The sequence below is a fragment of the Diprion similis genome, chromosome 12 (assembly GCF_021155765.1).
Source record: "Diprion similis isolate iyDipSimi1 chromosome 12, iyDipSimi1.1, whole genome shotgun sequence".
Lineage (NCBI taxonomy): Eukaryota > Metazoa > Arthropoda > Insecta > Hymenoptera > Diprionidae > Diprion > Diprion similis.
In genome coordinates, this window is record NC_060116.1 from 13,292,096 (window position 1) to 13,313,106 (window position 21,011).

A 21,011-nucleotide genomic window follows, 5' to 3' on the forward strand; every position below is an offset into this window, starting at 1 on the left:
CCCGCTTTTTGCGCGTCTGTCGCGGCGGGTATCGTTTGGGAATTTCGAATGTCCAGATCGCGTCGCATCGGTTTGTACAAGGGAAACATCCCGAAGCGCGGTGCAAAACAGCCGCAACAGTCTTTCCGCGAAATTCGATCGGCCACCGAGCGAAAAACTGAGCTTTTTACAAATTAGCTATCTTTTTGTGCAACACCGAATTCGAATTTACCATCCCCGTCGACGCTTTTCGTTTGATCCCTTTTTCCACGCGTCTGTTTAGGTTCCAGGGTGGCTATACAAAATGGAAATCCGAAAAACATGGAAATTTTAGGGAATTTAAAAGGGTCATGAAAAACCTCCAATTGTCAGGGGATTTTTAATTTGGTCATGGAAAATACTGAAAATTTCACTTTTCTATCATGGGAATTAGAAATGATTTTTTGAGGTAATAAGTTTAGTTTTTTTTTATATCGAGAAAATAAATTGGCGCAAACTGACATTTTTTTAAGTTACATTTTTTCTCAATTCGAATTGAATTTTAATCGAATACAGAGTTAGTAAGCTGAACGGTTTACATTTTAGTAACTTACTAGAACTGGGAAAATGTTAGGGAAAACTGGGTTTTACTCTGGATAAATCTGGAAATGTCATGGAATATTTCTCCCAAAAATTTGTGGCCATACGCTGTGTTCGGAGCTCGTTCGTCGCGATTTTATGTGTTCGACTTTTTATTTTTCATTTTTGTATCGCACGATCGCGCTGAGAGCCTGAAGCTTTTTCTCGTCAGTTTTTTAATCTTGTTTCGCTCGATGCCGGAGGTTGAAAAAAACAGAGACTAAGCTGTGATTGTGAATTTTCATTTTGTCGAGATTATAAATTTCGTTATTTTATACAAGTATAAAATTCTTGACGAGGAAGCTGGACATTTTTTAACCCCGAAAAAAGCTAAATACATAATTATTCCAGTTAAGTAATTGAGGATATTACAGTTACTGTCCGAACGCACGTTTCATTGGGATCGAGTTCACTGCGAAGTGGCAGCGAATGAGGTAATTGCCAATAAATTGCCGAGTTTAATTACACCGGCGCTTGTTTTTTGTCGATAATAACAAAAAAGGTGAATGCTAGACGCATCAATCATCAGCCTCTTGAAATATGAACTATAAAATTAGACGAGAAATAACGTGGATTAATCGACTGACAGGTATTCGTTAAATTGTTATATTCGTAAGCTGGAAAGTATCGAAAATCCCTGCAAACATACGTAAACAAAAAATACTAGAATCTTGCTAAACAAAAGCTTAGGTGTTAATGTTTCGTTTAAAATTTCTTCACAATTCTAAAAAAAAAAAAAAAATCTAATAAAATCCTTCACCAAATCATACACTCAATTCCCGAGCATCTCACGGTGAAAGTAACGAATAATACCGATTTTGAGAACTCCTTTCCTCAACAATACCGTCAAGTTTCTCATACAAATTTCGAAACCGGTTCGTCGTTTCGTATCATGTACTACGTAACTATAATTGACTAATTGTAGGCAGAGCTTTTTGCCGCTTCGAAGGACGCGGCGCGGCGTATCGTCTCTCCTGTCGCAAGCTTCCAGGAGAGAAAGAGAGGGAGAGAGGAAGAGAGAGAGAGAGAGAGAGTGGGAGGAGGAAAGGAGGGAATCTCTGTGCCAATAACACGAGAAACATGCGCAAAGCTCCGGCGTCGATACACGAAGGCGAAGTCGAGTCGCGAGCTCCGCGGGAAAATTCTGAACATAGACAGTCTCGCGTCGTCTCTCGAGCTTGTAGCGTCGGCGTCGCGACGCCCTTCGAAACGCGCCACGAAACGTGAAACGTGAAACCGCAACCTCGAGCCTTTTTCGACCCTCGAGTCGGTCTTGCGGTCAAGTTTCCCGTGTCAAATTAGTGCTCTCCGTTTCTCCTTAACTACTCGTCATACCTACAATAGTTGTTATTTAAAATTGTCGTGGAGAAATTTTTATGTCTTCTTTTTTTTTTTTTTTTTTTTTTGTATCTTTGAAAATTATGAAAGACACATGTAAATGTAATAAATAAATGAATGAATAAATAGATAAATAAATAAATAAATTAATAATTGAATAGAAGAAGACAAATTGTGAACTGTGCCGGTTTTTTTCGTTTCTATAATAATTCAGTCGTGTGAGTTTTATCGTCAGTTTTTCTTTTATTTAAATTCACTTTTTATAATTATTTTCTTTCTTTTTCTTCTTCGGTAATAATAAGATTTTCATTGTGCGGTGATGTGACCGTCGACGATGGGTTCCAAGCCACTTTGAGATAGAGAAAAAGTAAGAGGAAGAGAGAGAGAAAGAGAGAGAGGGAAAAGGACAGCACTTACTTACCTCAAAGAGGGAAAGAGAGAGGATATCGCGGACAAAGTGAGTCATCGTCCTCCTCAAATACTAGACCTATTTATATACCTCCACCATTTGTATGTGTATAACCAACTGTTGTGTAGTCAGTTGATTTTGGGATTCTTCATTCGATTATTCCTCGATTACAAATTAATCAAAGAAATAAATAAAAAAGGGTCAACTAATAATTTACGCATAAAAATCACTCGTTTTAGAATTCGCAATTCACGCTCTTCGTTTAGGAACAATTTTCATTGCATATATTTTTTATTCGTCGTATTTTTCATACACGTTATTGAGTTGAAGATATGCAAGTAAATTGAGTTAATCAATTCCGAATTTGAAACGTGATTATTTCATCTGTTTAAATAAATTTGAAGTATAAAATAAACGCGTGCTTAAGTAATTACAGTTTACAGTAAGCTGTATTCGCCTCGTTATTTCGTTGTACAGACATTTTATACTCGCTAATTATACTCCCATGAGTCTTATAAGGTATGCATGCAGTAAACGCGCGGTTTTACGCTTGATTAATCAAGAAAATTTCATGCAACCGTCTCGCGCCAAATCGAACTTTATCTTCAGTTTCGTTTTCGTTTTTTTTTCTGCCGTACAAGTTACCGAGAGATTATTATATAACAAAACAAGTTTCGTTACGGTTAAGTTTATTCAGTATTCTTCGAATTATAGTTACACCTAAAAATTTTTTCTTTACAAGTCACCATTTGATCTGATTAATAACGAATTATTGTCAATTCTACACTAATTTTATAACATTCTATAATATTCTGTAATTACAGATAAAAATCCGATCTTCATTTTCTGTATACCGGAATTGTTTTTCTTTTCTTCTTTTCTCTGCCACGGTAAAAGATTAAAATAATTTAGTATCGGTGATCATATTATTATAACTAAGTATAGAAATTTTTCTCGGTGGAATGGTAAAGAGGAAAAAAAATTTTGAAAAAACAGAATCAAAAAACTGCGAGTAAATTTAGATAAAAATTTATAATTAATTATTAGCAGATTAATTATCGAATATTTTCACACCGTTTTGAAAGTGGTTTTTAGTTGCATTTTGTCCACGTGTCGAAGAAGGCTGCCAGCTCTTCTTCTTCTTCTTCTTCTTCTTCTTCTTCTTCTCTCCTTTTCTTCCTTTACTTTTTTTCCCGGCTAGTCTTGCGCGCGCCGTTTTATCTTTTTCCAGACGTAATGCATCCTAACGACTTCCCGACGAGTCGCGTGCCGCAAAAACTGTAAATTCGAACTGCAGCGCAGCTGCGTGCAGTCTTCTAGTCTCTCGCATGATCTTCTCTCAGAGGAATGAGAGTGAAAAAGTGCCGCCGAATCTCCGACTCGCAACTCTCGATTTCAGAACGACGAAATAAAATTCTATAATAAAAATTCTTCACCCGCTCATTCTTCGCGACTATTACACGCTTGTAAAATAAGTTGCGAAAAAACGCAAACTTGCGCCAAATTTTATCGCACAACATGTAGCTCATGCTGATGCCTCGTGTCTGTTCTGCTCTTTTCTTCTTCTTCCTTCTTCCAATTCTTTTTAACGTATACGTTTAGCGTATATTTAAATTGTAATCATTTTTATGATTTTTCTCTACCGGATTATTTTATCTCGTCACCTATTTGAAATTCTTCTTGTTTGCTTTTGTTTTTCTTTGTTTTTGTTTTTTTCAATTCTATCAGATGAGGGATGAAAAAGTTTTGTAAAAATTTGTTACCTTGAAATGTTTTTAATATACTGTAGGAAAGAAAATGTTGAAGTCCTTCGAAGAAAAGCTTTTGTTATCCACGCCTAGCATATATCCAATATTCAAAATCTGGAAGCGAAAGTATTTCAATATCGCAAGTTCCTACATCGGATGAACCCCCCCCCCTCCAGTTCAGTATCCTTAATCTTAAGGCGTACCTCTCGTACACGTAATATCAGAACGCGAAATTATCCGCGTCAAGTTTTTTTGTTTGTTTGTTTTTTTTTTAAATTATTATTTTGTCTTTCCTTCGTTCCCCTCTGGATCTCGAACGAAAGTTTTGTGATCTTCTGGACCCGAAAATCACATAAAAATACGATGTATATACACGGCATAAAAACGAGGAGTAGAAAGAAGTAGGAAAAGGTAAAGATAAAGACCAATTTGACCGTGAAACGAAAAGTTATAATGATCCAAAGATTGCTCCGGATATTATAATATATGTACCTTAGTTATTTCCAGGGAAAAAAAAACGTTTATCAGAGTGATAAAGTATGCAATGTATATGTATACAATGTATATTACATGCACGGAGTTTCCGAAGAATAATCACAGTTTCTTCTTCTACTTGTTTTATATTTCTCTCTTACACTTTTCGCCTCTCTTTTCGCTCCGTTCGTTATTATCTCTCCGCAAATAATTTTGTATGATCTATATAAAATTGGTATGTCGCAGCGAAATATTTATCTAGATATGAAAAATTTGCAATATTCCTACTGCCTATAGGTATGTATAGAGATAATAAACGTTACTCTTTGAATCCACGAAATATCTAATATTCACTTTCATCTCAAGTCACGTCATTCGAATAAATTGTTCGTTCGAATTTTACTTATAATTATCGTAAATCATTTCACTAATCATATGAAATTATTTTACACAGTAGGAGGGTGAAGAAATCATTTGTGCACCGGTACCGCACGTATTCGTAAAGTGAATAAAAAGGGACAAAAACAAGAAAGAGATGAAAATGAAAAAAACTGAATTACAAAATTATTTTTTTTCTGTTTTTTTTTTTTTTCAACGTAAGGGTAAAATAATAATCCGCAATTCAGGGATGGGGGAATTTATTTACTCGGAACGAATTCAAAGGGCGTCTTATAGTCGAATTTGGAAATATTTCCAAACAACGACCTGCACCCTGATATTAAATATTAAATATTATACGAGATATGAGAGGAATTCTTTTTCTTAACTATTTCGATTTATATATTATATAGGTACGTATAAGGAGGGGGTGGGTGACCCTAGAAATCCAGGATAAGTCGGGGCGGGTCTGAGTGCAAGCGCCTATAATACCTAAGAGGCCGAGAGGCCGAGGATACGGCGGAAAGCTTTGAATAACGTTTGAATAAAAAGTGAAAAACTTTTTCAGTTACCTGCAGGTATATACAGTTTCACCAGCCGCGTCGACCGACCGTTCTGACTTTTTCCGACTTCTTATATTCTCATCCTTATATTCTTCTTTTTACGCCTCTATCTTCGTCCTCGTTGTCCTCGTCGTCGTCGTCCTCGAGCGAAGGACGATTTATTCGCCAGTCGCGAAAGAATAGTGATGATCTAAACTAAATATTCGCGCGGGGCGCGAGGTGGGGCGGGGAGGGGGAGGGAGAGGGAGGGGGAAGGATAAAAATAAAAACTCCGATTCTGCCATATCTTAGCGATTACACATACATATATTTTCAAATTCCTGCTCGATGGACCGGCCAAGTTTCCTAGCTTTTGCTTTCACTGAACTTTTTTTACTCTGACTTGCATTTTATAATTTATGTTTCAGTGGTATGAAATAGGATTAAAAAACGGAAATACCTGTTCCTTTATTTTTATTCGATACTTTTTGCCTCCTTCTTTTATGCCCATGTACCTAGGTTTTGTTTTTTCAATATCCCTTCCACCGATTTCCACGGCGAAACGAATTTCCGTAACGCCGTAACGTGTAATACTTACGTACGTGTTATACCTACTCTCCGGAATTTGTAACTCGAGCCACGAACTAAAATAAACCCTGTACGTACGCGTACGTGCATTATGGGTGTCCATGGTATTATACCTGTATATATGCACACCAGACGTTAAAATGCTGCACTGCACGTGCAGCGAGCGGTGCAGTTAAATGCTTATATTCCCATACGATTCCCTCGGCTAAATTATACCTACGTTTCTCCATATATATATATATATATATATATATGTATGTATATGGGGTATTCCACGCCAACTTGACCAATGTTAAGCCCCGACCATCTCGAAATCATTTTAGGTCTTTATCTAACATTCTACTCGGTAAAAAACGTGACCCGAATTTTTTTTCAAAACTTTTTTTCATCATATCCTTTACTTTTTTTTTTTATAGATATTTAAAGTCGATTGCGAATGCCCATTTTTAAAATTTTGAAAAAATTCTCGAAAATCCAGTAAATGACACGAAACACTCCCCCGTTAAGGAAAACGTGGGTCGATTTTTTTTTCTATTCTTTCTATCACCTAATTCGGAATTAAAAAATTTTTTAACCCAAAATTATTTTTACTAACTAGAGTGGCGCATCATCGAATTGGTGAATGCGAACATTTATTTGACGCTTACGATTTGATCCTGGGCTAATTTGTGGGTTTAAAATTTTCAAAATTTCTAATCAGGCGATAAGAAAAAAACAGAAAAACAATTCGGCCCACGTTTTCCTTAACGGGGGGTGTTTCGTGTCATTCGCTGGATCTTTGAGAAATTTTTCCGATTATCGAAAATGGGCATTCGCAATCGATTACAAATATTTATAAAAACAAACGATTCAATAAAACAATTTGAAAAAAATTCAGGTCACGCTTTTTACCGAGTAGAATGTTGGATAAAAACATGAAATGATTTTGAAATGGTGGCGGTTTAACACTGATCGAGTTAGCGGGGAATACCCCATATATACACACATATCTACGTATTTAGTTCAACAGATCCCCAACTGCGTTTCAAAATAGGTATGAATATCCAACCTGCGGAATTTTCTCGTTAAATTGTACGCTGATGAGTGTAAGAAAAACAAAAAAAAAAAAAAAAACAAAAAAAAAAAAACAACAAATTTGCAAAACTACTCTGCGTTTTGCTGTGCATGATGCACCTATGCAATTCAATTCAATTCAATTTGTATACCTACTAGCTGTATAATTTTAACAGAAATTTTTACCATTTGTGTAATATTATTTTAACGGTGTCACGCGCCGCAGTTTTGTTTGCTGATTTTTCTTTCCGTATCTCTCTGTTTCTTTTTTTTATTTATTATCATTTTCTGGTTCTCTCTCTCTCTCTCTCGCTCTCTCTCTCTCTCTCTCTCTCTCTCTGAAGTAAACTGAACTCATCTTTCCATCTATCTCTTTCTATCCGACAAAATACACCTTTTGCTTGTACCTACGTAATTTCTTTTTCATCAACGTCACTCGATACGGCCAGTTTCAAGTCATCCATACGCATAGCCCAGGGGCTGAAGATAATTAATCATTCAGTGGCTAATCAAGGGTAGTTTTTTCCCCTCGCCATGTTTCTCCTTTGCCCGATCCGCATGAGCCGTTAATTTTTAATCAAGTGTGGCGAAACTTGTGTCTTGTACATTAACCGCTGCAGCCACTCTCGGATCCTGAACATCTATAATATTATATTCTTGATACAACTTTTAATACCTACTTTATTATCGTCATACTTCTTCGAGTTTTGTGGAAAAATTCATGCGTGAAATACGTACGTAACGGACAAATTCCCTAAATTTTTTCCACATTTTGTGCAAACGAATTTGGGAACATTTTTTCAAGTTTTTCGTCAAAGAATGTTTCACAGAATTTCAATGTACATAAATATGCAAAAAAAATAAATAAATATATATAAATAAATAAAAATAACTGCGACTATATTGATTATATCGAGTATATAACAGGTGCAATAATAAGAGAAAAAAAAAATTCAACGATCCGAATCTTTTTCAAAATTTTTTGTAAATTTATTTTTGATAAGCTAGCTGCTAAAAATTTTATACAGATTTCTTTTTTTCTTCACTTAACGATACTCAAAGCGAAAAAATAATTTCTAACATCCACTGAAAGAGATTGGACCGCTTCGGCATAGAATCTCAGAAAATTAAGCCGCCGCGTTGAAATACGTGTAATTATTTATTGAGATTGAAAATAAACAAACTAACTGAACGAAATAATATTTGCAAGTTGATAAGAGATAAGAGATTGACGAGAGAAAGAATAAGAATAATATGTATAAAAGACAAATTGATCTCTGTCTCTTTTGATGAAGTATTACAACAAAGCTACTTTTCGGTTTTTTGGTTAACACGAAGGGGCGAACAGAGACGTTCGATAATGCGACCGCGGTTGTACAGAGAGAAAAAGAGAGAGACAGAAAAAAAAAGAGAGAGATAGAGAGAGAAAGTAAGAGAAAAGTCTGGTTAATAAGAAGTGAAAAAGTTTTTCACTCAAACCGCGTAAGAGAGTAGGAAAGCTAGAGAGAGAAAGTGAGAGAGAGAAATGGGAAGATAAACTTGAACAAAGTCCCAGCGGGTGGAACCGATGGAAACGAGGTGCCCAAAAAGAAAAAAAAGAAAAAAGAAAACACACAAAACGAAAGAAAAGTGAAACACGCGTAAATAAACGGAAGAACAAAACGAAGAAATTAGTGTGATGATAAAGAAAAATATGGCGACCAAAAAATAAACGAAGATACAGAAGTAAGAAGTAATTTCGAAAATGGAAAGAACAAAAAAAAAAAAAAAAAAAGAAAAAAAAAAGAATAAGCTTTCGGTAAAAGTAAAATAAAAGTAAATACATATAAAGCGCCCCACGGGTATAAAGACATAAAGATACAGCCCTAAAAATCCTTCTTCATCTTCTTCATCTTCTTCATCTTCCTACTTCGTGTAATATCAAAGACGCACGCAGCTGTTAATGCTAAACCCCACGGAACTACGGGGCTCTATAAACCGGCCAGCTCGTAAACATCAAAATTACACTAATTAAGAATTTTTATCCCTCCGCGGAGGTAGAAAATTAAAAAATGAATACATATGTTTATGTATATACAAATAACAATATACTTTACTCAGATATGGATGTGAATATTGTATATGACCATTGCATATTCCTACACACCATACATCGACGAAGACTCGGGGAAAGGGGAAAAACGCAGAAATAGATAAAGAGAGAAAGAGAGAGAGAGAGAGAGAGAGATTATAAGGGCAGGGGTGGTAATAAATAGGCCGCTGATACCCGCGTGAAGAGGGGGCTGATTTATACTCGTTGGTGGATGCGATCAACTCCGGAACCCCTGCGAAGCGTCCTGAAGTTTTTATTTCCAGTAAAAATCGGCTGGATATACTTATATATATACACATACGTATACGTATATTTATAATAGATAGATTGAGGAACAGAGCTTGCAAGTCGCACAATAAATTATTGTATTCATCAGCTATAAGTAAACTGAATAGAAAATGATGAACTTATAAACCAAACTTTACGTACCGGTATATCGTTTCATAAATCGCTTTAATTAAATTGTTTACAAACTCTGTATGAAGCCTCCAATTTTATACTTCTTTATTATTAATTATGTAAGACTTTCCTCCTTACATTATAGCTTTAAACGATTGAGAACAATCGTATGACAAATACGTCTCAATCTGTATACGGGGTGAAATTTCAGGGAATTTAAAAAGGGTCATGAAAGACGTGGAATTGTCAGGAGATTTTTAATTTTGTTATGGAAAATACTGAAAATGTCACTTCTCTATTATGGGAATTAGAAATGATTTTTTGAGGTACCAAGTTTGGTTTTTTTCATCAAAAAAATAAATCGGATCAAACTTGACCATTTTTAACGTTATATTTTTCCTCAAATCAAATTGAATTTTAACCGAATATAGAGTTAGTAAGCTGAACAATTTACGTTTTAGTAACTTACTAGAACTGGAAATGTCATGGAATTTTTTTCCCAAAAATTTGTGGCCATCCTGTGTATATATATATGTATACTATACAGTACGTGTGTACGCCTAAGACTGTTTCGTAATAAAATTGATAAAAAATCAGTCTTGACTTCCTGAATACCGTATTCCTGGGTGCAGAATTATATTGTATATGCATCCCTGCATGTTTGTATAATTACAACTTTCGAATCGGAAAGTTGAAACTCGGCAAAATTTGTATAAATCATAGAATATTTCGTCAAAAACGAACGTTGTATGAGGAAAAAATGCATGGCATGTGCACGATGTGTACATATAATAAGGGGCGTCAGGAATGCAACTGCACGCTCGTCTGGTACCGTAATAATAACCGCGAAATGCAGTAACGAGGTGCATCTATGCGTGTAAAACCAGTTTCACACGTTTCACTTTTTGCTTTAGTTACATTTTCTTTTATTATAATTTATTTCCAACGGTTGTTTCCGTCTTGTTTCCTTGTTTTTACTCCGTTTTTATCAATGACTCTTTACTTCCGTCTTTTCGTCCGATAACCGAGCGTTTCCTCTCTCCCCTATTCTTTTTCTCTTATAGCTTCCTGATGCTGATCCCGCTGTGATGCAATGTCTCAGGAAACGCATTTTATACTCGCTGAATGCTGAGAGAGAGAGAGAGAGAGAGAGAGAGGCTAAAAAACAATGATAAAAGAGAAACATTTTTAACAAAATTTTTTTCAACGTTCCATAAGGATTTTTCTTCTCCGTTTTATTTCACTTTATTCAAGATATTTCAATATTATTTTCTCTATCATTTCATTTCCTTTTTTACGCAATATCTATAATAACACCTATATAAAAATAAATTAATTATCGTTACGTTATTTCGTCAGTTCACAAAATTATTATTGTTTAAATACCACACTTGCACGCGTATGTTTGTTCAAAAATTGTCTATAAATCAATCCAGTCTCCGATTTCTTAAAACCAATCACACACTCAATCGATGCAACATAAAATTGATGTCACACTATTCCAAAATATCGCGATTACAATTTGCATGCAACGAAATGAGCAAAGTTCTTGTAAAAATGGCGTCACAAGTTTAATCGAACGTTCAATTCGATTTTTTTTTTTCACTTCTTCTGTCACGAAAACGTTCAATCCGGACACATGTTACACGTTACAAGACGAAGCCCTGAGCAGTCCGAGAGAACTGAAAGGTCTTTTACCCCATTCATTCGGCACCGTTTTCTCTCTCTCTCTCTCTTCTCCTTCGTCCAGTTTCTTCGCATGACGACGACGGGAACAGGATTAAAAACGAAAAGGGTCCAGACTGCCTGCCGTCGCCTGTCTCGCCAACTTTCAACGCCTCGCTACGAGCCGAACTCACCCTCCTCCCACGATTCTCATCCCGCTTCTCACCCTCTCAGCGAGAAGTCGGTACAGCATAGAATCAATTTGAATTTCGATCGGCTATGCTTACCGATACCTCGGATATTCTCCATTCCCTTGATTTATTCATCCGCGTTCAATCGGCCCAATCAGTTACCTACTCGTAATTGTTATATCGAATCCTATCGCCTCTCTGCATATTCATCATTATTATATTGTAAGACGAAGCTTAGATTAGCGGTGCTTTTTAAACAAATAAATCTGAAATAAAAAATACCTTCTACTCAAATATTTTCAATTTTTCAAAAATATTTTTGATCCTAAATTTATCTGTTTACCGTTTGATTTTTTTTTTTTCGAATCGTTTTAACATTCAAAAAAATCGGGATCCGAGAAAAAATGAAATCTTATTTTATACGGAAAACGAATGAAATGAAGAAAATTTTTTTTTTTTTCAAACATTTTAAAAATCTGCCAGCACCCCTTAATAGTGAGATAATTAGAGCATTGAAACCTTCTGGATGTTTTTTTTTTTTTTTTCAAGGTGAACACAAAATTTTCCAAGTTGGAGCATGAACTTTTTTTTTAACGACCACCCTAATATATATATGTGTATATTATATGGTACATCTGTAACTATACATATACGAGTATTCGAGGATTGAAAAGAGAAAAAAAGGTTGATAGGAATGCCGAAAAAATGTGGATTCGATTAGGCACAGGAGCCCCCCCCCCCCTCCCTCGCCCTTCCACCCCCTCCACTCCTCTTCACCCACGGTGGCGTTCAACCTTATATAGTAAATCGAACCCTGCAAGCACCACCTTCGAGCTCGTAACGCGTAGTCCTGGGTCAGAGAATTACGAGAAAGAATTTCAATCACATTTCGAATCACGCCTCGAGTTCGCTCCTGTGGATCCTGATGGGAGGGGGAGGGAGGTTCCACGAAACGTGGCTGCAGAGGTCACGTGGGATTGACAGAGCCGCGTTTTTGCATCCCCGAGGTGAAGGGAAGCGAGAAAAAAGGATTTGTTGCTTTTTTTCATCTTCTGTTTCATCTCAACGAGGCTTTTTGTTTTTGCCCAAATATCTAAACTTTTTATTCGTTTTATTACGAGGCGATTGCGTATTCGGTATATACTTGTCGGATTGTATTTTGTACGGAAGGATATATACAAAGATCTTTTTACAAATTGGAATTGCTAAGTATCGATGCTTTATTTTTTGAAATTACTTGAAATAATTAGTGAAAATCTATAGTAAAATCGTTTCATCTCACTCTGCGATGTTGAATTTTATTCAAAATACTATTTTTCATCCGAAGATACGAAAATTTGATAAATAACTCAACGTACGGTTATCATCTCGCGATATAATATAAATAAATTGTCAATTTTTGTACAATGTATTGACTTTGACGTGTTAGGTGGTTAATTTTATCACTTGTTATTTAAAAAAATTTCTTTTTCATTTCCTGTACCATCGATCTATCCTTCGATCAATAGACCTTCGCGCAATTTTTACTCCTTTCGCGAAAAATCTTGTAGATAAATAATTAATCGACCATCGCAACGTCTCTCTCTTTTAATATCTTAATATTATCAATTTTTCTCATCGTTCTTCTCGCTATTCTTTCAGAAACGAAGAGGTGGAGGAGGATAACGCGGAGGAGAGGCTGGAGCGCAGGAAGCGATGGTGCGCGAGAGTTTTAGAACGTGGACCGGATCCTCGGGGGCTTCCTGCTGGCCCCTGATATTCCTGGCCCTCGTTTTTTCGGCTCTATCAATTTTCACCGGCATCGCCGAGGCTCAGTGCGGTGCCTCGGGCTCGGCTTCGTCCCAGCAGGACAAGCTTGCTCTCTACAAAGTCACCCTTAGAACTCACTGGTCCAGAGCTCGTTTTCCTCGGCATTATCCTGAGTGGCAGCCACCCGCGCAGTTCGGCAAGCTGATCGGTGAGTTTCTTGAAGATATATTCAATCATATTGTGAAATTGTTTTCATTTTTTCTATACTTGTATACCTTGTGTGTATGAATCGTTAATAGTTTCGACTTCCGGAGAAGCAGATACGTCGTCTACCTTAAGAATCGAAAACTTTATTATATCACGGTAAATTTTTATGGAACAGTGAATCTGCAGAGTCAACATTTAGACAAGCTCAGGATTATGTGTACCTCGAGCGTTGTACTGTAACTAAAACACCCTGTACGTGAACCGTAAATTTCCCTATGGGAAAGGATTTTTCCACAGTGAATCGCGTGCGATGTGTACCTAAGATGGTTTTCTTTTTTTGCAAAAATTTTCTCTTGTTATTTATTCATTTTTTTTTTTTTTTTTCATTTATTAGACATTTTTTATTGTGTTTAAATCGATGAACAAAGCGTGAGACAAATTTGAAGGGAATAAAAATGGGGCTGAAAAACGTTGGACTCAGCGGTGCTTTAGAGCCTGAGTTATATACCTATTCGAATGTAGGTAAATGGGTATGTGCAATGTACATACATATAGGTATATATAATAATGCCGGAATGCACAATGGCAGAATGGTTGCAGGTCATGTGCTGCAGGCGGGAGCAGAAAGGCGAAGCTAACGTGGCGTAAAGGAGTTTCTATTAAGTTCGCCATACCTACCTGAACAGAAATTCTGACTCTGTAATTCTTCGGGAGAATCTGGCGAATCACTGACGCGATTTTGCGACACACGTTGCAAATTCACTGCGGAGTGAGAAAAATCGGTCAGGCGTAAGGTAGAAATTGCCGATTTTTCGGAATCAAAGATCACTTTTTCTTTTTGCTTTAAGTTCAGCTTTTCGCTCGACGTATAATTGTCTGCGAAACGTTGAAGATGCCTTTGTTGCGAATTTCATACGTTTGTGAAAACGAAGAAAAGAGAGACAAGAAATGACTCCGAGGTCTGAGCAGAAGGTTGAAATTATCGACGTAAACACGGCAACGTTAAACGTACGTTAAATACGAAAATTGTTGTAATTTTAGGGCATTTGTCGTTGGACCGTTTCGGTGCAAATTTGACCATAAAACGCGAACTGCGCCGACGATTTGTGTTGTTGGATTTATTACACAACTCTTGCCGCGTGGTAATAATTAAATTAGATCGTATAACGGGCCGGTGCATTCTCCTCTGCTTCTCTGCATAATGCATGTAAGTACCTATGTGGTTTTAAATTTACAACGCCTGCGTTTAAACACCCTCTGTAAAGGCATATTGCGGCTTCGAATAGTTGCAAGTGTAATAATTTTATCGCAACCGCGGATTATTTGATTTCTCTCAATGCTTCCGCATTCCGATTTTACCAGGGTGGCCAGTATTTGTGGAAAATATGGAATCACGAAATTCTCAGGGGTTTCGATATCCCCTGGAAAAAAGCTGGAAATCCCAGGGAATTTCATGTCGTATCTAGAATATACCAATTTTCATCCTAGGTTCATAAAAACTTGGCCATTTAGTGAGAAAATAAAATTTTCTTTCAATTTTCAGGCAATGGTCACGAACCAAGCCCTGATTTCTTAAAAATTGTACGCGCTAGCGAAATTCTTACAAATTCGCCTCGAAATGAGCTGTGCTCCAGTCAAATATAAAATATTCTTGTTCGTATGACTACTGTGCTTTTAATTTATTGTGTACACGAGAACAAATTGGATAAATAATAATGATTCTTGACCTGGAAAACCTGGAATTCTCATGGAACTACGTTTTCACAAATAACTGGACACCCTGTTTACGTATTTACGTTCGTGTTACGCATTGTGAATCTGAGGCAACTAAATACTAATTAAAAAAACATAAAAAAAAATATATGTTAAAATATATTTAAAGGTAGGTTTCTTATTCGGCTTAAAATTTCAATCTTCTTTCGACTTTATCACTCCTATTAGATTGTGAATTATGCAAAAACAAAATAAACAATCAAATATAAGATCAAAAAAAAAATGCAGACTCCGTTTCAAATACCATAAATATAATAAATTCGTGACAGGATACGGTGGATAGAAAAAAATAAAAAATCTCGACAAAAGTACAGCATCTTTGACAGATGAATCGCGCTTGATTAATTGACAGGGGTAATTTTTCGTCGAAAACCCGGAGGGTAGTCGAGGCTGCTTCTCTAATTCCTTTTCGACGCGTTGAGAATATCTTATTTAAAATAAGAATCATACACGCGGGATTAGTCTGTTTTAACGCCGACTAGAATCAGTCAGTTAACTAATGGCATACAGGCGACAAACTGGAAAAGGAGGAGGAAATAGCGTCAGAAAAAGTGAAGCGAAGGGGCGAAATCGGGGCTTCGGTGGTGTCGGTACTTCTTAATTACTTTTCTCAGACCTTCGGTGTACTCCTTATAAGCTTCGCGCTCCTACCTACACGGAAACATTACAAACACACGGAAATTTACCGCGTTATGCGTTTCTTCGTTTTTTTTTTTTTTTTTTTCTTCTTTACTACTCACAGTAAGAGGACGCGCGGCTGCTGGTTTGAAGTATTTTTGGACCTCGGTGAGACCGCGATTAGACTCGACTCGCCCTCTTGTTGCACAGCTCGGTGTTAAAGCTCGGAAGAAAGCTTCCTTCGCTCGGAAGTTTGACTTGGACACTCATTTTTAGTCCCACATCTCGTTTGTCGTTCGCCTCGATCAGTCGAGTTGATCTCCCTGCGTTTTCATTCCGTGCTTCAACCACTCATTCGCCTCTTTTCCGAACCTCCTTATCTGGATAAACTGTACAGCTATTTCTGATCTGTTATCTTTACCGAAATAAACCGCGTCTTACGACGCAATAATTTTGAAAAAATATAGCCGATAGACTCGAATTTCTGATGGACAGTGATTAGACTGGGAATTACGTGATATGTAATATTTTGTCGATTCGTTCGAGGTTTAAGGGGTCTACCCAACTGATGAGCAAAAAGAAACGGGGTTTTTCAAGAATTTGAGAGTTTACAAAAAACGTCTTTCACCGGGTTTTAGACTCTTCAGAGTATGGGTTTGACTTTTACTGATCCCAAAAACACGAAAACACAATTTTTTAATGAATAGTCCTAATCGTTTGGCTTCGAATTTTTTTCATGAATTCTTTGTTGAAGAACAAAAATTTTCAGGCCAAGATGGAAAAGAGTAATTGAACAGTGAGAAAAAAACGTATAAAATGGAAATTTGTATTTGTATTTGATTTGATTTGATTTTTCACACTTTTTAATTACTTCTTTCACCTTTAGTGTCTAAACCGAAAGCTTGCCCACTTCCATTTCGGTCTCAAAGTTTTCGTCTTTTAACAAAGAATTAATGAGAAAAATTTAAAGCTTGAATCTATTAAGGCTATTCATTCAAAAGTCAGGCTCTTCGTTTTTTGGAAGCAGTAAACCCAAACCTGTGGTTTAAAAAATCTAAAACTCAGTGAAAGATAATTTTTTTGTACACTCTATCCACCATGCTTGAAAATAAATAAAATCGCTGACAGTCAGGATCAGAAGTAGTTCGGTTTAGGGTGGAACGCCTCTTGCATAATATTTTGCAAGTCTTTAAAACACTTTACCAACTTCCAAAACAGTAATTTTTTCTCCCAATGAATTTCGTGGACGTTGTTGTTGTTATTACCGATTTCAACCTCGTTCCACTCGAAGCCTTTTCCAGCTCTATGACGTTTTCCGCATCACTAATTTAATTCGCGAAATTTCACGAGCTCGTCAAGCTCCACTTGCAGGTCGCAATCACTGTAGTGGATTTTTTTTCCAGCGAAGGGTTGTTTTTGGCGCATCCCAGCTCGCTGCCCTTACAGATAATTTTTCCCACCGTCATTCCCTCGGCTAGTTAGCGTGAGGCGCGTTTGCCTCGCAGGCTTCTTTCTTCTAATTCTTCTTCTTTTTCTTCTTCTTCGTTTTCGCAAAATAACAATTCGGCCACTCGAGGCAAAAAAGTAGGCTGCGAGAAGTGCTCATCTAATCTTACGACTAGCTCGTGATCGGCGACAACGGTGTCGTTTTTTTCCCTCTCTTAATTCCCTTTTTTCTTCTCTTGTCTTTCCAACTTTCTTATTCTTTCCTGTATTCTTTTTCTCCATCTCTCACCCCGTCTCTGTTTTTGATATCTGGGCTCATTTCAACTTTTTTTTTCTCGCGACGCACGCGTATTTGTCTATCTTTTTTTTTCTAGTATTGTTCGTTTCTTCTTCTACGCTCAAACTCAGCGCTCACAATCGATCGGTCACAACGTAGATTTGAATTATAATATCACCGAATTACGCTGATTATCTTGCAATCATACGATATCGAGATTTCAAGCAATCAACAAAGCGATGCGAGTCGCTAATTAACTAGTACAACCTATTGTTACGACAAATCAGACTCGAGCCATGAACGACGAGTGAACAATGCGTCATGAATTGTTCGATGAATCAGCGCGGAGAGACTTCCGGTCTGCCAACTTCAGGAGTGCTCCGGTGAATCCTCGCCTTCGACGAAATCCCTTGCAGCTTCCTTAAATTTCGTACGAAACAAAGCTGTGGACCAGACTCGACGACGAAGAGAACTTGGCTAGGTGAATTCATAAAAAAAAGCTCTCCGATAAACTTCTAAACTTGATGATCAGTTTATTTTGCAGCGAATATTATCATTCGTTTTAGTAACAATAACTCGTACCCTATTTTTTTTCTCTTTCTTTTTCTTTGTTCGATAATCATTTTGCCATGATTTAAGGACGTCACGATAATAGAGCAATTTCAACTCTCGCCTCATCGCTGTATGACCGTATCAAATTTCGCGCCTATAGTTTTCTCCCGAATTGGCTGTCATAAGTGTTCGATCGTATTCTTTTTGGGGATGTTATAGCTCTCGAAACTCAAGAGTCAGTTACTCGTGTGTTCGTCTGTACGAAGGCAGCGCTTTGCCCACCTCTGAGCTCCGCTCTCGACCTACTCCTACATATATGTACATACGTATATGTATATATAAACATATATCTTTCTCGATCCCTTTTTCCCACTACCTTATTCTTACACTCTTATTTTTACTCCCACCCGCACTTCGCACTGTGCACACCTATTCCAAAGTGCATTGCAACTCGCGAGATTGACCCCTGAAGTCTACTTTTAGTACTCACTCTAGTGCATATAAGGTATTACACTGGGGGAAGTTAACCGAAGCTTCGCAACTGCACCTTGTGTATATATATATATACTTATACCCTGTAGACTCCGTAGGTGCGGAGAATTTTCTCACAGTGAATGTTGTTACACTTGATTTTTCCTTTTTCTTTTCTCTCCTTTCATCTTGTCGTTCTTCATTTTTATTTTTTACTTTTTCCAAAGTTCCTTTTATGTCTGTGGTTTTTTTTCTATAATGAAACCGTGATTTAATTCCGATTCAACTATATATTGATGTTATTAGACGAACTGCTGCTGCTGCTGCTGCAAAATCTTGCAAATTAGAAATGAAATTCAAATACCTGTCCAATTTAAGGCAAGCCGGGATTTTGTTCGGTCTTCACTATCTTTTTGTAAACCTTAAGATCCTTAATTACATTTTCGGGTCATTTCACCCTATATATTTATACACACATATACAGTATATAACTATATATTAGGAAACGTCGAGACGGTACGGCAATTTCGAGACTAAAAGAGACGCGGAAATGCCGCGCAGTCTTACTTTAAGAGGGTGGCTCTGGTCGATTTCGACGTTGACGTATACATCTCCTAATATCGAAGTCTACGTATTTCCAACGCAAGAATAAAAGGCTTGACAGCCCCATTCTATGAACAATTCTAAAAGAAAAGAATTCTAAACTGATAGAATTTCTAGACTGTTTGAAAATTAATCAATTTAATATCGTATAAATTATTTACTCCAGTAATTGCACAGCTCATAACGCGAAACGTTTCAACTTGTGCTTTACTCTCAACTCGTCAAAATGAAATAATTTTCTGAACTTGAATTTATGATTACTTTTTCTCGAGAAATCTAGATAATAATTTACCATCATTGTTCTTCATACGAAAAGTAAACATTTTATTCTGATTTTATGCATTATTTTCTTAAGGGGTCCACTTTGCCCCACCCTCCCCTACCAGAATCTTTTAATTCCTGCGTACAAATCTCAATTTCTAAATCCTAGTACTGACGAGCAGGCATGACTAATGAAAAACGAGTGAAGTTTCGATTCGGTTCCATGCGATTCCGGTTTACGAGTGAAATTTTATTCCATTCCGAGACCCTCCATTTCCATATGCACGTCAAATAATCATCCCTGCTCATTACAGCTGCAATGGAAGGCTAATTAATTTCCCGGTCTGCTGCATGTATGTAGCTCGGGATCAGACGTTGGACCCGCTTTCCTTCCCAGCTTGTTTAATTAATATCGAGCTGTTTCCGCGACAAATATAGGTCCCTTGATTCCGCGCCCCGAGCAACCCCCTGCACCCTTTCGTCGGCAACAAACAACAAACAAACCGCTACAATGGGGCATTCAGCCCTCCGGCTTCCGCCGTGCAATTCCTACCAGAGATTCTACCGGGATCTCGCTCACTCTCTAGCTGGACCAATGCCTCCATGCACTCGTAGTTTGGCTCGACTCTACTCCGATACTCAATTCAGCGACAGCTCTGCTGCTCCGCGGTGCATTCACTGCTGATTATCACTAAAGCGTGCACTAAATTCTGCGTTCAGTTGGGTGCATCCTCCACCACACTGTGCTCGTCTTGTCTCTCATACATTTCGTTTCACTTTGACTTACGTTGGAATGCACATTTCTTAGTTGGACTTTCACCTTCATCGTTGATGGAGTATACATGAAATTGCACACGGTTTGAAATCTTTTTTTTTTTTTTTAGGGTTTTTTTCGTATAAGCCACATATCGGATATCAGGGATTATATTTGGACATGTCGAATCATTTCATTCGTGAGAGAGATAGAAAATCAATTGATTTTACAGCTTTTAATCTCCTTCCAATTGGGTTCTAGGTTTATAATTGGTTGCAGGATCAATCGACTCTCGGCCTTATTGGAAAAATTATATCGACGATTGATTACTCGGTTTAACGATCATACGTTGATAAATATTTCAATCGTCGTTTTAATGTTTGTTGCAAAGTTCTGCACATTGCAGATGTATGGATCAGAAGAGAATCTTTCAAGGATTTATTGAACGTATAGTCGAGGTAAAACTTTATTGAATCACAAATGCGAAAAAATTGAAAGTTGGCGAACAAATATGATACGTATACAATTATTATAATTCACAAGTGATTTGAACTACGATTTAGCTGAAGTACACTATTAGTTGTCGAAAATCTGTCTTGATTCGTGGACAATTTATTTTTTTTTTAATTAAAGAATAATGTGTTATATCCAACGTTATTATAAAAATAAAATTCAGTGTGTCAAAAAAAATTTCTCTACATCGTGCAGCTTTTTTTGTTACTAAATATGAACTAGAACAGCTTTAGTTAGATTTTTTGAGCCTGTATCGTATTACGTTTTGAACAGACCGTTTTCAAAGTCCGTTTTTAATCCGTTTTAAAACCTG

The 21,011-nt window shown here is 36.9% G+C and overlaps 1 protein-coding gene across 1 annotated transcript in view; it reads left to right on the forward strand.

Annotated features, from left to right (window-relative positions):
• The first annotated feature begins 2,216 nt into the window (after positions 1–2,216).
• LOC124413118 overlaps positions 2,217–21,011 on the forward strand; it is a 100,567-nt gene continuing 81,772 nt past the window's right edge. Inside the window, exons 1-2 of the mRNA XM_046893490.1 lie at positions 2,217–2,392; positions 13,116–13,431. Coding sequence (XP_046749446.1) covers positions 13,170–13,431 — 262 coding nt within the window. The 5' untranslated portion in view covers positions 2,217–2,392; positions 13,116–13,169. The remainder of the gene's footprint in view (positions 2,393–13,115; positions 13,432–21,011) is intronic.